Here is a 13,350-nt window from a genome sequence, read left to right as displayed (position 1 = left end):
TTGAGTTACAATGTATATTAAACCATAATTACGTTATGTCAAAACCATAATATGAAAAGAAAAAAATATCATCAAGTAATAATAAAACATCTATAAGAAATATCAGAGTTCCACATAAGACAGCTGTGGTGTTCCATACCACAAATATACTGCTGTTGTTAAACTGTCCAAACACAACAAAATTGACAATCAAATAACAATTGTTGATTTTGAAACAACAGCAAAGGTTATTCTGAATAATTTTTACTTTGTTTGTTACTGGCCATATTATAGAAATATTCTAAATCATTACATGGGTTTTTAATCTATATTGAAGTCAGGAAAATCCAATGAAAAGGTCAGTGTGAAAACGATAAATGCAGTCGTGGAAAAGCTGTTTGGAAGCAAAGGACTGGTGCCTTTTCAGGAAGGTAATGGTTATTTTTAGAACAAATGATACAGATGTTATGTTACTTTATAATTTATAGTTTTTCAAGGGTTTTCAACTTATTTCTATAATAAAATAATGTGAACTCAACGTACATGTAAGACATCTAGATGTTCAGATTAAGAGCGTCTTGTATTATGTATGTGCCCCGTCTCGCATACAAATAATGAGTTTGTAATGTTAAGCTTTTTATTGTCATGTGCATTGAGAGTTTTCTGGGTTGATTTGAGTTTTTTATAGACAATAACTGGCTAATGTAGTCCTTAGTAGGTTATCAACAATAGGTTCCAACCTTCAAATTCGTTTTGTTTAGCAAATGATAATTTAAATTCTGTAATTATGCATGTTATGTAATTATATGCATCTTAACGTCACTGTTACCAGGATAACTTTCTCTAATGAATGTAAATAATTGAAAACTTGAGGAATATTAATCAGTTACTAGATTTTGGAAGATTTATTAACTTACATTTCCTTTCCAATGCTGAAATGGCATGACAAAAATAAAGCAAACAAGAATATTTTCTAAATCAATAGAATAAATATTGCAGGAACATTTCGATATTTATTACAAATCGTAAAACATTATTTCGAGAGAAAAACACATAGTAAGCATGAAACACTACGAAATAAAAACTCAGAGTCGTTAACTGTAACACGAGAAAACAATTGGGTCATATTTTAAAACTGCACTAAGTAGTTCCAACACAAGGATGAAGAGATAAGGGCATAAAGGATCCCCTTGCCTAACCCCCTAGCCAAATTAAAAAATTCTGATAAATGTCCATTTTTTGTAACTGTACTGGTAATGTCTGTATAAAAACATTTTATCCATCTACAAAGTGTGGGACCAAACCCAAAAAAATCTAAAGTTTTTTTCAATAAAGGACCATTCGACCGTGTCGAAGGCTTTTTCAAAGTCAACCAGTAATAATAATCCTTGAATATCTTCTTCTTCTAGTTTATCTATCAGATCTGCAATAATTCTTACACATTCACCAATGTATCTTCCTTTTAAGAATCCTTTTTGTGTCTGACTTATAACATTTTGCAGTAGAGGTTTTAATCTCTTTGCTATGCAAGCAGATGCTAATTTATAGTCAACACATAATTAAGTAATTGGACGCCAATTTTTGATAAAGTGTTTTTCTTTTCCCTCCTTTGGTAGACATACTATTAACCCTTGTCGCTGACTTACTGAGAATTTTCCTTTTTCAAGTCTCTCATTCAGGCAATTGACAAGTGGAAATTTTATGTCATTCCAGAAAAAATTATAGATTTCTACAGTAAAACTATCTATGCCTGGTGACTTTAAATTTTTCATATTTTTAAAGGCAATACTGCATTCCTTTAAGGTAATTTGACCCTCACAGGAATAAATCTCTTCTCTGCTAGGTTTATTTAAGAAGGGGTTATTTTCATTTATGAATGTGGTATTCTCCTCATCCCCTGGGTTAGCACTTCTGTACAAAGTTTCATAAAATATTTTTTGTTCCCTAAGAATAGCATTTGGATCTTGAATAACTTGATTACCTTCCAAAAGTAATTTTGATATAATTTTTTCTGTATAATGTTTTTTTTTAAGATTACAAAAGAAACGCGTATTTTTCTCCCCTTCAACTTGCCATTTTGCTTTTGCTCTTATTATAATTCCATTATTTTTTCTTCTCTTAAAATTTTAAGTTCTGTTTCAAACTTTTCAATATCAAGTCTAATTTCATCTGAATTATTTAAAGCAAATAGGTTGTTTAATTTTTCTAATTTTCCAAAAAGCATATTCTCCATCTTGTCTTTTTCTTTTTTCTTGAATGAAGAGCAAGAAATGGCTGTGTCCCTTATTTTCAATTTAATAGTTTCACAAAGTAATTGATTATCAATTTTGTATGCTTTTCAAGATCTTCATTTGGATCACATTCATATTCAGATATAACCTCTATAATATCATGCTTGACTTTTTAAAATAAAATCAATATCCTTCAATAAACTATTGTTAAATTTCCAAGTCCCTTTTCCCCTGATCTGATTAATAAATTTGAGCTCAATCCTCACTGGTGAGTGGTCAGATCTATAACTAGTCCCAATATCTGATGTCACAACAAACGACTCTAAGTCAGAAGAAATACAAAAATAATCAAGACGTCCTTGTTTTTTATTAGGGCCCCTCCAAGAATATCTTTTAACTGAAGGATTTTGTATCCTCCAAATATCTAATAAGTTTAAATTATTCATCATTTCATGAATCTTAACTTGAGCTCTGGGATTATTTTCAGTCTGATAGTTCAGAGTATCAAGACTATAATATTGTACTACATTCCAGTCTCCAACAACTATAACTGAAGAATTTTCAAAAAGACAAATTTTGCTTTCCAATGAATGAAAAATTCAGGACAGTCCTCATTTGGACCATACAATGCTACAAGTGTTAATCTTTAATCTTCATCTTTGCTAGCCAAGGGTTACGATCCACTCCCGCTCTCTTCACCCTTGGCGGATTGAGATAAAATTTCGGAGACGCAAGGTAAGGATTTTTATTGGTTGCAGTCAAAACTCGCTGCATCCAATCAAAATGCGCATATAACATGATCACGTGTAAATGTAGAAAGTGTTTGTAAACAATTGCCACGTGTTTTTTGTGCAACAAGTCTTTACATTCCTAAATATACGACTATATTTAGTGAAAACTTGAATGTTTTTAATCAACAAATAGAAGTTCCTGTGTATGTTTCATGCAAAAATGCATGAATGTTGACGTATGTTTTCATTTCCGGCTTTACAAAGTGTGTAGAATCTAGACGCTACCGTGTTTTTACCTCCAAATTGAAGAGTTCAAGTGCTACCATTGGTCACGAATAATGTATCCGGAATTGGCGTGATTTTTATCTTCCGATAGATGGCGCACAATTGTTATCACAAATGTTGGCCCAATCCGCCAAGGATGAAGAGAGCGGGAGTGGATCGTAACCCTTGGCTAGCGAAGATGATAATCTTGAACAGTAATATTTAAAATAATGAAATTACCATTGTTATCTATAATCTCATTATTTATTTTAAATTCAAAGGAATTCTTAAACAAGACTGCTACTCCTCTGCTCCTGTTTGAATAGCTACTAAATTTACCTGTACATCTCCATTCTTGAAGCCATTTATTTTCATTTTCTAAACAACAGTGAGTATCAACCAACACTGCAATATCATAACGTTTCTTACAAATTGAAAAAAATATCTAATCTTTTTACCTTATTTGCTAATCCCCTACAATTTACAGAACCTACAACTATGGATGCCATTGATATACATACACAAATTTTACATGTTTTGCATACTGTACACCAAGAATCATATTTTGTGCTGTCCTTAATAATTTTGTGTGTGAGTGGGTACCCCCCTGATGAAGCCTTGTAATCTAAATGCATTCTGCCAATATGAGTTATCTGTTCTTTTAAAGTAAGATCCAAATTAAAGTACCAAAGAAAAAATTAAGGAAATAAAAAATATAAATTTAGTTACAATTTTACCCTTTTTGTTGTTCAGGTATTTATATATTACAAAAAAAAGAAAATAAAATTCAAACACATTTAATGTGCCAGTGTTTTTATAGCCAAAATGTATTGCTAGGATGTACCAATAAAAAAATAGTTTTCACTTGCCATTAGTTAATTCATCAGTATATTCATAAATGACAAATCATATTTATAATCATGTTACATGTAATATTTGAATTAATTATCAAAGAAAAAGTGTAGTTTCTGGATATATATATATATGATATAAACATGATAAATGAGACAGTTTACTGCCTGTCTATTTCACAACAAGATTTTTTTAACAATCTGATAGTATAGTTCTACATGAAGCAACAATTTAGTTTGTACTATTCAAAGTTGTTACTGAAAAGCATGAAAAGCCAAAATATATATTATACCTTTACCATCTGAGAGAAAAATAATCTGTCCAAAACATAATCTCAATCAAGTTTACTTAACTGGTAGTGGTAATTATATACAATAACAATATTCTAAATATTAAACATCATGGTATAGATCCGTAAATATGTCGACCCCATTAAAGACAAACAAAAATCATGTCTTCATGTACATATATTTAGAAGTTGAAACTCTGATATGTGTTATATTTATATCATACTATTTTGATAGTAGTAACTTTTTAACCAAAACTATTTGTCCTAATTTTCGGTCCCTTTCAACAGAGACATCGATTGTACATTGTATCGGGATTTTTTTGTATATATATGTGGTTTGTTTTAACATGTTTTACATGTTTTCATAGATTTATATTTCCCAGGATTTATGTTTGTACATATCAATATATCAGGTTTGTTATTTTTCTGAAGCCAAGTTTCAGAACCTCGCTTATGTCTATAACTATATTGAGTATATATTGACAGTGACAATTATTTCAAGATTTGCATGTTCCAAAAAGGATATGTACATTGTACATTTGTACATGTTTGACGATTCGTCAAAAGATTTTTCTCTGGTATATTACCTTAAATATTTTATCTAGTTCCCAACCTAAGTGTAAATGTTATCCAATTTATTTCCATGGATACAGGCAAACAATATAAGCCTTTTGGATATCTATTATGAAGGGCAACGGTTTGTAAATTTTTGTTACAGATCAAAAATGTAAACACGGAAGTGTCATTGTGTGATTAAAAATACATGTTTCGGATATGGCCCGTCAATTTTCCGCAATTCTTCCAACTACATAAGAACTTGTTTCAGAAAAAAAATTGGATTATGAGGTTGTAAAAACACGGAAAACATATAAAGTATCAAGAAAAGTAATAATAAATCAAGAAATCAAAGCACAAAGGTAAAACAACATGTACATTTCCAAATAAACTGAGAGACAACTTTTTTTTTTATTTTTTGAGTCTTTGGTTTATATTGTCAAAAATGTCAAATCTGTGCCTTTCACCATCTGAATCTGTCCCATAAACATGGTCATTAAAGTACCAAGCACTAGTGATACTTTCGTGTAGATGCATTCTATTTATCAGACTTTGGTTCTTTTGTGTTATGTCATCTCCTATTTTAATTTCTATGCTCTTTTGTAGATCTTTTCGTTTCTTCAGAATAGTTATTTTATTTTCCATACGCAGGAATTTTACGATTACTGGTCTTGGGAAACCCTGTTTTCCAGGAATGCGGCGCATGGCTACAATTTCTGTTTTGTTTAGTTCTATTCATACTTTGTCTTTTAATGAATTAACAATTCTGGTATTAATTGTTCACCTCGTCTTTCTTCTAAGTTGAGAATCTTTATATTTGTCTTACGGGAATATTGCTCATTCCAATTTGCCATACGAATCCCTTCTGTTACCCCTGTTTCTATTTGTTTTATCTCTTCTTTCATCTTTTTGAATTCTGCATTTTTTTCCAGTAGATTTGCGTTATCAAACTCTATGAAGTATTTTCCTGCCAACCATCTCAAATTTCTTATCATAACTCTCCTTCATCTTAACCCTTTCTTTGTTTACTCTTCAAGTATCTCTTTTTTTATTTCTGTTTTCCATTTATTGAGTAATTTCCCCATAATATTGGTGACAATTTCCTCAATGTCATCTTTTTTAACTATCTTATTCATGGATTTTTTTATGTCTTCTAATTCCCTCTCTATACATACAGAGTGATTTAAGCTATCTGATATGCATGTACGTGGACGTTTATTTGGGTTAGATTTGTCACTTATATTTGTATTGTTCAAATCGAATACTGATTCAGTTGTATCCACTTTATCTGTCGGATTATCATTAGTGTTTTTCAATTTCCCCACAGACGGTTTGGACACAAAACTTGTAATTTGAGATTGTGACATAAAGAACGCTTGGTAAGACAACAGTTTTGTATAATTTAACTAATACAGACGGATTAGTTGCTCTTGACATTACTCCTTTCAATGCGAAGTATGCGTTTTTACCTTTTCTACAAGCATTTATAGTTCTTAGTTTTGAATCGAGAATTAAGTTCAATACCTAAATGTGTATTGTTGTCAGATAATGGAATATTCTTATTTCCAATACACCAGTGGAAGTTAACATTGTTGTCTCTTGTATTTAATATGGAGAATTGCATAACACTTGATTTGCCTGGGTTAAAACAGAACCGCCAGTTTCTAGAGTACTCGAAACACACATCAAGCATGCGTTGCAGAGACAGTGGGGACGTGGCAATACATGATATGTCATCAGCAAGAGCAGGTGCACCACAATTGATACTGTATATACCTGTGTTTTGATTGCATTTCTCAATTTCACATATTAAATCATTAATAAAAATTAAATACAATAAACCAGACGGCACACTGCCTTGTCTTACACCTTCTAACACTGGGAAAAAAATTGACTGGTGCTGGTTAACAACTATAGCACTTTTTGTGTTTGTATGAAAGTCATTGACTATTACCCATAATTTATTGTTAACACCTAGTTGAAACAATTTGTACATAAGACCAAGTCTCCAGACTGTGTCAAATGCATTCCTACTATCAAGAAAAGCTACAAAAATCTAACTACAAAATTCAAGATTATGGAAAATTGTTTCATGTAGATTAAAGGAAGCTGTTAGGCAACCGAGGTTCTTCTGAAATCCTTGTTGTTGACAGTTAGGGAAGTTTATGTTTTCCAATATGATTAGCAAACGGTTTTTTATAACATGCTCAAAGACCTTTGAAACACACGGCAGTGTAATCGGACGGTAGCTGTCAGGAAATGTTTTAGGTTTATTGTTTCCTTTAAAAAGTGGTACTAGTAAACCAAACTTCCAGTCATAAGGAACACGACCTTTCTGCACTATGAGGTTAAAAAATGAAGTAAGGCAACGGATAAGAACTTCTCCGTCGTATATCAAATGTTCGTTTTGAATTTTGTCGTGTCCACTGGCTTTTTTACGCATCAATGATTTGACAATATCGCGCACTTCACATTCTTTGATGACTCCACCAGGTAGGTTCTCATTGGAGTTACAGCAGGTGTTTAAAATCTCTGAATACGCACTGTCAATAAATTGTTTCTTTGACGTATCAAAAGGGTCAGTATTGTTCGTTGTACAAATGTTTGAAAAAGAGTCCATAAAGGCATTCGCAATGCTTTCTGGATCATTACATGTATCACCATTATGAATAATTTCCGGATAAATTCTTGATGTTGATGGTTTACATCTTTTTACTAGTTTCCAGAATACTAGTAACCGGATATCGCACTCAGCTGCTTCGTTTATGTCATCGTAACATTTTTGAATATATTGTTCGTAAGCTGCGTTTTGCACATTCCGAAATTCATATTTGGCCTTTTTGTAATGTTTATACGATTCATGACTCATTCCACTGGGCCGTCCATCTGCCAGCCATCGTTTACGCATTGACCGTTCCGTCTGATGAGCTTTCTTAACATCGGGTGTCCAGTATGGTTTTGTATGTGGGTTAAATACGCACTTAGGAATAACGGAATCTGCCGCTGCATGCAAAATGTTCGATTTCCGTGTTAACAGTATCTACATCTACATTGTCTGAATTAATTCGGTCGGTTGACAATTCTATTGGTACGTACGTCCATAGATTCTTGATAGTTTCTTATATGTTCGTCATTAATCTTATGCCAAGCCGGAAATTTGCTATACGAATTCATTATTCGGTGTGGATTATTATCTATCAAAAGTTCTACTTTTATCGGTAAATGATCGGAAGTACTGCTAATCGAACCTTCGTCAAGAATTTCACAAGACCTCAGTTGCCTAAGTACACTCTTATTTACAAGAAAGTAATCAATCATAGTTTTCTAAGTTATGAACGTATAATCAGGCCCTGTATGCTCAATTTTACCACCTGAAAATAACAAATCATGTCTTTTAACAAATTTTTGCAATCCGTCAGATTTACAATGGTTTGAATGTAATCTGTCTTTAGTACGACAACTAGCATTAAGGTCGCCTGGTGCAGTATTACTGCCATAATTACAATAATACGAAACTAAAGTATCCAACATTTTCAATTCATTTCTATAATTATATAAGCTATCGTCAGAAGGTAAGTATGCTCCAAAAATAAAAATTGACCCATTTGATTTGGTTTTTATCTGTAAACCTACAACTCTTTCAGAGTTGATATCATGTATTTCACTAACAGAGAATTGTAGTGTATTTTTATACAATATAGTAACACCGCCTTTCCCAAGATAAGCGTGATATTTATTTGGTAAGTCTTCAGCTTTACCTATACAAGTGTAGCCCTGTTCAATAGTGGAAAGGTAATGTAGAGAACTCTTTTTAAGTTTGTGTTCAGAAACTACACAAATATCACAATCTGTATTTTTCAAAAGACTACTTAAACAAACAGTGGAGGACATTATGCCTCTAACATTCCAAGCTAATACTTTGAGACATAATCAAAAACAAAAGAAATATACGCAAAATACAATAGTTAAGTTTGTTTTACACATTTTGAAAAAGAGTTTATTCATGGTGCTGTTCGTTTTCAGTTTCATTTGAAAAACGATGGTTCCACTCATAATTACTTAACCACTTTCTACATTGTACTCCATCCGGCCAAAAATTATCAGATTCAACATAATCTGCGCAGTTTTCAACAACATTGAGTTTGGCATATACTCGCTGTGCACTATGTTTTGAGTTAAACAATCTTAAGTAAGTCACATGTACGTTTTCTTTCTCGAGATAAGCTAGAATCCCTGATCTCGTGGATTAAGGATTAATGCCCGAGAGATAATGTCTCGCCGTTCTCTTTCTTTTAACACCAGTAAAAAAGTTTTCATCAGAATCTGCGAGGGAGGTATCTATATTATCGATTACCCCATCCAATCGTACAGGTATTTTATAAGTCGTGTTAAATTGTTTATCAATTTCACGCAGACCGTTATCTTTAAGCGAGTCCGAGTGACCATGCTATGACAGCCAGTTAAAAAATATTTGACCTGCCTTCTTGGTCTGTATACAAGGGTATCCCTTGGGGATCGGAAACAGACATTCTTTTAAATGTGGCCTTATTCATGATTTTTTTTTTCTGTAACAAGAAGATTTTACTAGAAGAAAATGACATGATTTATAAAAAACTTAGACTGAATAAGATGTTATGTTGATGAACTATGCAGAAAGGAAGAGTCCATCTGCCTACAGACAAATGTGACCTCATATCAATATGGCTCTTCTTTGTAGGTTTATTTGGTCATTAAACATTTAGCATTTCAGTGTATCGAAGAATCTCTGGCTTTCAAATGTTTAAAGTTTTCAGTGTTCTATTCTAGAAAAGTAAATCAAGAAACTACCAGGAAGTTTGTTGCAAAATCGCAAAGTGTAAATGGCACTGATTATATCGATAGAGAGATCGAGACACTATAGTGGCTTTAGGAAAAAGTTTAATATTACGATGATGCAGGCTTCAAGTTCACAGCTTGAGGGACATATCTGTGAACTTTTGTTTTTAAAGCTTCATTTGGATTAAAAAACACTTTAAATACAATCTTCTTCTGGACAACTATTTATATGAACAATTGGAACCTCTACTTTCATTGCCTACGTTGTTTAAGTACCTATTAACCTACAACCTATCCCGATTTTGCATTGCTTCAGTTGTTATAAATCTATCGGCAACGTCGGTGGTCAAAAGAAACGCCATATTTACTATTTCTTCAGGCTAATGTATTATAATGAAGAAATGTCATTACTTTAAAACAAATAATTCACATCATATTATACAGAAGTAAAATTTTCTAATGTTAAGCCTTCTTTATATATATATACTAAATCTTACTAGTAAAAATGAACAAAACAATAAGAAAATACTTGTTTTTTTCCTTATAATGAAATTAAAAACAAATGTTTCTCAAAGAACATCTTGCTACCCCTACTTATGATACAAAGCACCACAGACTTATGCAAATATAAAAATGCATTTCTAATATTGTTTTATTGATTCCCAAATGTAAGCCATGTAGGTATAATGCCATCCATTTTTTCATATTCTTTTTCAGGAAAAGTATTGTCTGAACCAAAAGGTGAGACATGTTTTTTTTTATATATGCATTTTCGACATAATGATGATTAAATCTAATAAAACTAGGCGCAATAGTAGTATACCGAGTTTTAAAACATAAGAAGTTGTAAAATAAATACCGCAAATATAGCGAAATAGTGAAAGCTTATGAAATGAGAACCCCCAGGGATATTATAAGATATATTGCTAGTACAATATTCAATTCGAATTCAAAGGGCAACACCACACCTAGATGTCTAATTTCATAAAACGCGTTATGTATATACATGTATATAATAGTAATGTTGGGTTACTGTTGATGTCTAAATAATTAATTTCTTGTGACACCAAGCAACACTGACATGTCAAAATATAAAAATTCATTTTTCGTTATTGTATTTTTTTAAGATGATTACAAAATGTGAGATGTGTAGGTATAGTGACGTCTTTGTTTTGTTTTGTACTTTTCAGGAAAAACATCGTCTGATTCAACGGGTAAACAAATATTATATATTTATATATGTATCGTTGACATTATTTTATCTTCAGATTTAAAAATACATTTAATTAGACACAAAAGTAGTTTAACATGTTTAGTGCGTTATATAAAGTTAATTTAAGAGCGAGACACCGAAAGCTAGTGTGACAAGAACTCCGAATGATATAATGAGATATATGAATTATAAAATTTTCAATTCGAAATTAAGGGACAAAGCTATAACTGATTGTGTATTGCAATATTTGAAACTTGTTTTCCATGATAGTGAATCGTACATCATTTACCAGTTCTGTTTATCCAGACGTTTGGTGTACTTTTTGGTTCTGAAAAGAACGATGTCTTTAATAGGTTTTACCTAAAAAAATCACTTTGTATACGAGCAGTTTCGTTCTCTTCTCATTTTCATTCATTCGTTATCTGTACATTGGAGAAAAAAAGAACCGTAAAATGAATAATGTCATTTTTCTGGTGTAAATACAGTCATACAATGTTGGCAAAAAACTCGATACTTGCTTTTATCTTTTAAAGTTTGACATAGTCTACAAATTCTACACATTTCACTAGGTTATGATCTGCAACAGCTATATCGAGGACACAAAGATCATGAATATTTTAACGGTTTCGATATAAAACAATCGATATTGACTTCACTCTGATTGGGATAACCACGAGTCAAAATATCGGCCATTGGAATATATATATATATATAACTATCCAAAGTGTATACAATGATGACTGTAACTGTTTGTTCCGTTGTAAAAGCATTGATAAATCAAATTTTCATGCTCAATTTGACTAGTTAAAGTCATTAAATGCAATTTTTTAAACTAATTTATCACAGTTATGAAAATAATGAAATAAAGCGATGCATTATTATAATTTCAGTGAATCAAGAAAACACTCTCAGATTCAGAGTGTTTACGGTATCTTTTTCCTATATTTTGATATGTCTATTCTATCATTGCTTTCTAAATATATAAACAGTCACACACTGTTGCTTTTTAAACTCAGCATTTACTATTGATTAATGAAGTTTCAAACATGCTGCACATATCGATGTGTTATTTAACGCATGTATTTTTCAAATTGAAGTAGTTATTACGTAGCCAACAAATATATAAAAGTTATCGAAATAAAGCTCTATGTATTAAACCATAGTGTTGTGGTAACAATGTATGTCCTAACATTCATTTTCCAATGATAAAAAGCAACACAGACATATGCAGATGTATAAACACATTTCTAATATTGTATTATTGTAAGTGATTCTCAAATGTAAGCCATGTAGGTATAATGCCATCTGTTTTTGATATTTTACAGGAAAAGTGTCGTCTGATTCAAGGGGTAAGAAATATGATTGTTGTAGCTATAAATGCATTCTTAACATTATTTTGTTCATTATGATTTAATGTATTCAACTAGGCGCAATTTAGTTATACTTGAGATTCACACAAAAAGCTTGCAATTTCTTGTGACACAAAGCAATACTGACATAATTATGCAAATGTAAACATGTATTTTTCAATATTGTATTATTTTAAGATGATTCCCAAATGTAAGATGTATAGGTATAGTTACGTCTTTGTTTTATACTTTTCAGGAAAAGTATTGCCTGTTTCAAAGGGTAAGCTAAGGATAACTGAATGCATACATGCGTTTTTTACGGGTTTTTTTCATATATAATTTGAGAAACCAGCAGTACTATCTCGCGGTTTAAGTGAAGAAGTTGTTTCAAAAACCCCCTAACAGATCGAAACAACACAAACTAATGTCACGAGAAATCAAAGGATGTTAATAAATATACTGATAATACAATTTTAATATTGAATTCAAGAGACCAAACTATCCCCTATCTTTAAATTTAATATTTAAAACATATTCCACATGATAATGAGCCAAAATTCGTTGATCATTTCTGTTTATGTTAACATTTGGTTCTGCAAAGTATTCAGTCTCTTATTGCTTATTGATTGTGGAAAAATACGATTAGGCTTGGTCGTTATTAGCTCTTAATCTACCTATTGCAATCAATTTGTGATGATAAATATGCATTGGAAAAATCTTTGACTGCGAGAAGCAATTTAGTAGCAAGATATGTGTGAAGTGTTAATTTCAATCTAATAAGATATTGCGAATGAAATTTCCACAAAAAGAGTGACGGCATCACCTCTTTCTGCAAAACAATATATTTGGCTAAAATTGGTTTCCCATGCCTTTGATGCAAGTGCAAACTAAACTTGTAAAAATAAAACCTTCACCAAGAGATAAAGGTATAGTTCAGATGTATTCAATTGCTATGACAGCCAGTTAAAAAATATTTGACCTGCCTTCTTGGTCTGTATACAAGGGTATCCCTTGGGGATCGGAAACAGACATTCTTTTAAATGTGGCCTTATTCATGACTTTTTTTATTCTG

At 31.6% G+C, this 13,350-nt stretch overlaps 2 protein-coding genes across 2 annotated transcripts in view; both read left to right on the top strand.

The window, feature by feature from the left end:
- LOC139484111 (transient receptor potential cation channel subfamily M member-like 2) overlaps positions 1–12,360 on the top strand; it is a 130,168-nt gene extending 117,808 nt beyond the window's left edge. Inside the window, exons 9-12 of the mRNA XM_071267838.1 lie at positions 317–410; positions 10,434–10,457; positions 10,907–10,930; positions 12,255–12,360. Of these exons, the coding sequence (XP_071123939.1) occupies positions 317–410; positions 10,434–10,457; positions 10,907–10,930; positions 12,255–12,343 (231 nt within the window). The 3' untranslated portion in view covers positions 12,344–12,360. The remainder of the gene's footprint in view (positions 1–316; positions 411–10,433; positions 10,458–10,906; positions 10,931–12,254) is intronic.
- A 783-nt stretch (positions 12,361–13,143) lies between these two features.
- Positions 13,144–13,350, top strand: part of LOC139484110 (transient receptor potential cation channel subfamily M member-like 2) — a 36,103-nt gene continuing 35,896 nt past the window's right edge. Inside the window, exon 1 of the mRNA XM_071267837.1 lies at positions 13,144–13,204. Coding sequence (XP_071123938.1) covers positions 13,144–13,204 — 61 coding nt within the window. The remainder of the gene's footprint in view (positions 13,205–13,350) is intronic.

The sequence above is a fragment of the Mytilus edulis genome, chromosome 8 (assembly GCF_963676685.1).
Source record: "Mytilus edulis chromosome 8, xbMytEdul2.2, whole genome shotgun sequence".
NCBI lineage: Eukaryota > Metazoa > Mollusca > Bivalvia > Mytilida > Mytilidae > Mytilus > Mytilus edulis.
This window is presented reverse-complemented; position numbering and strand designations above follow the sequence as displayed.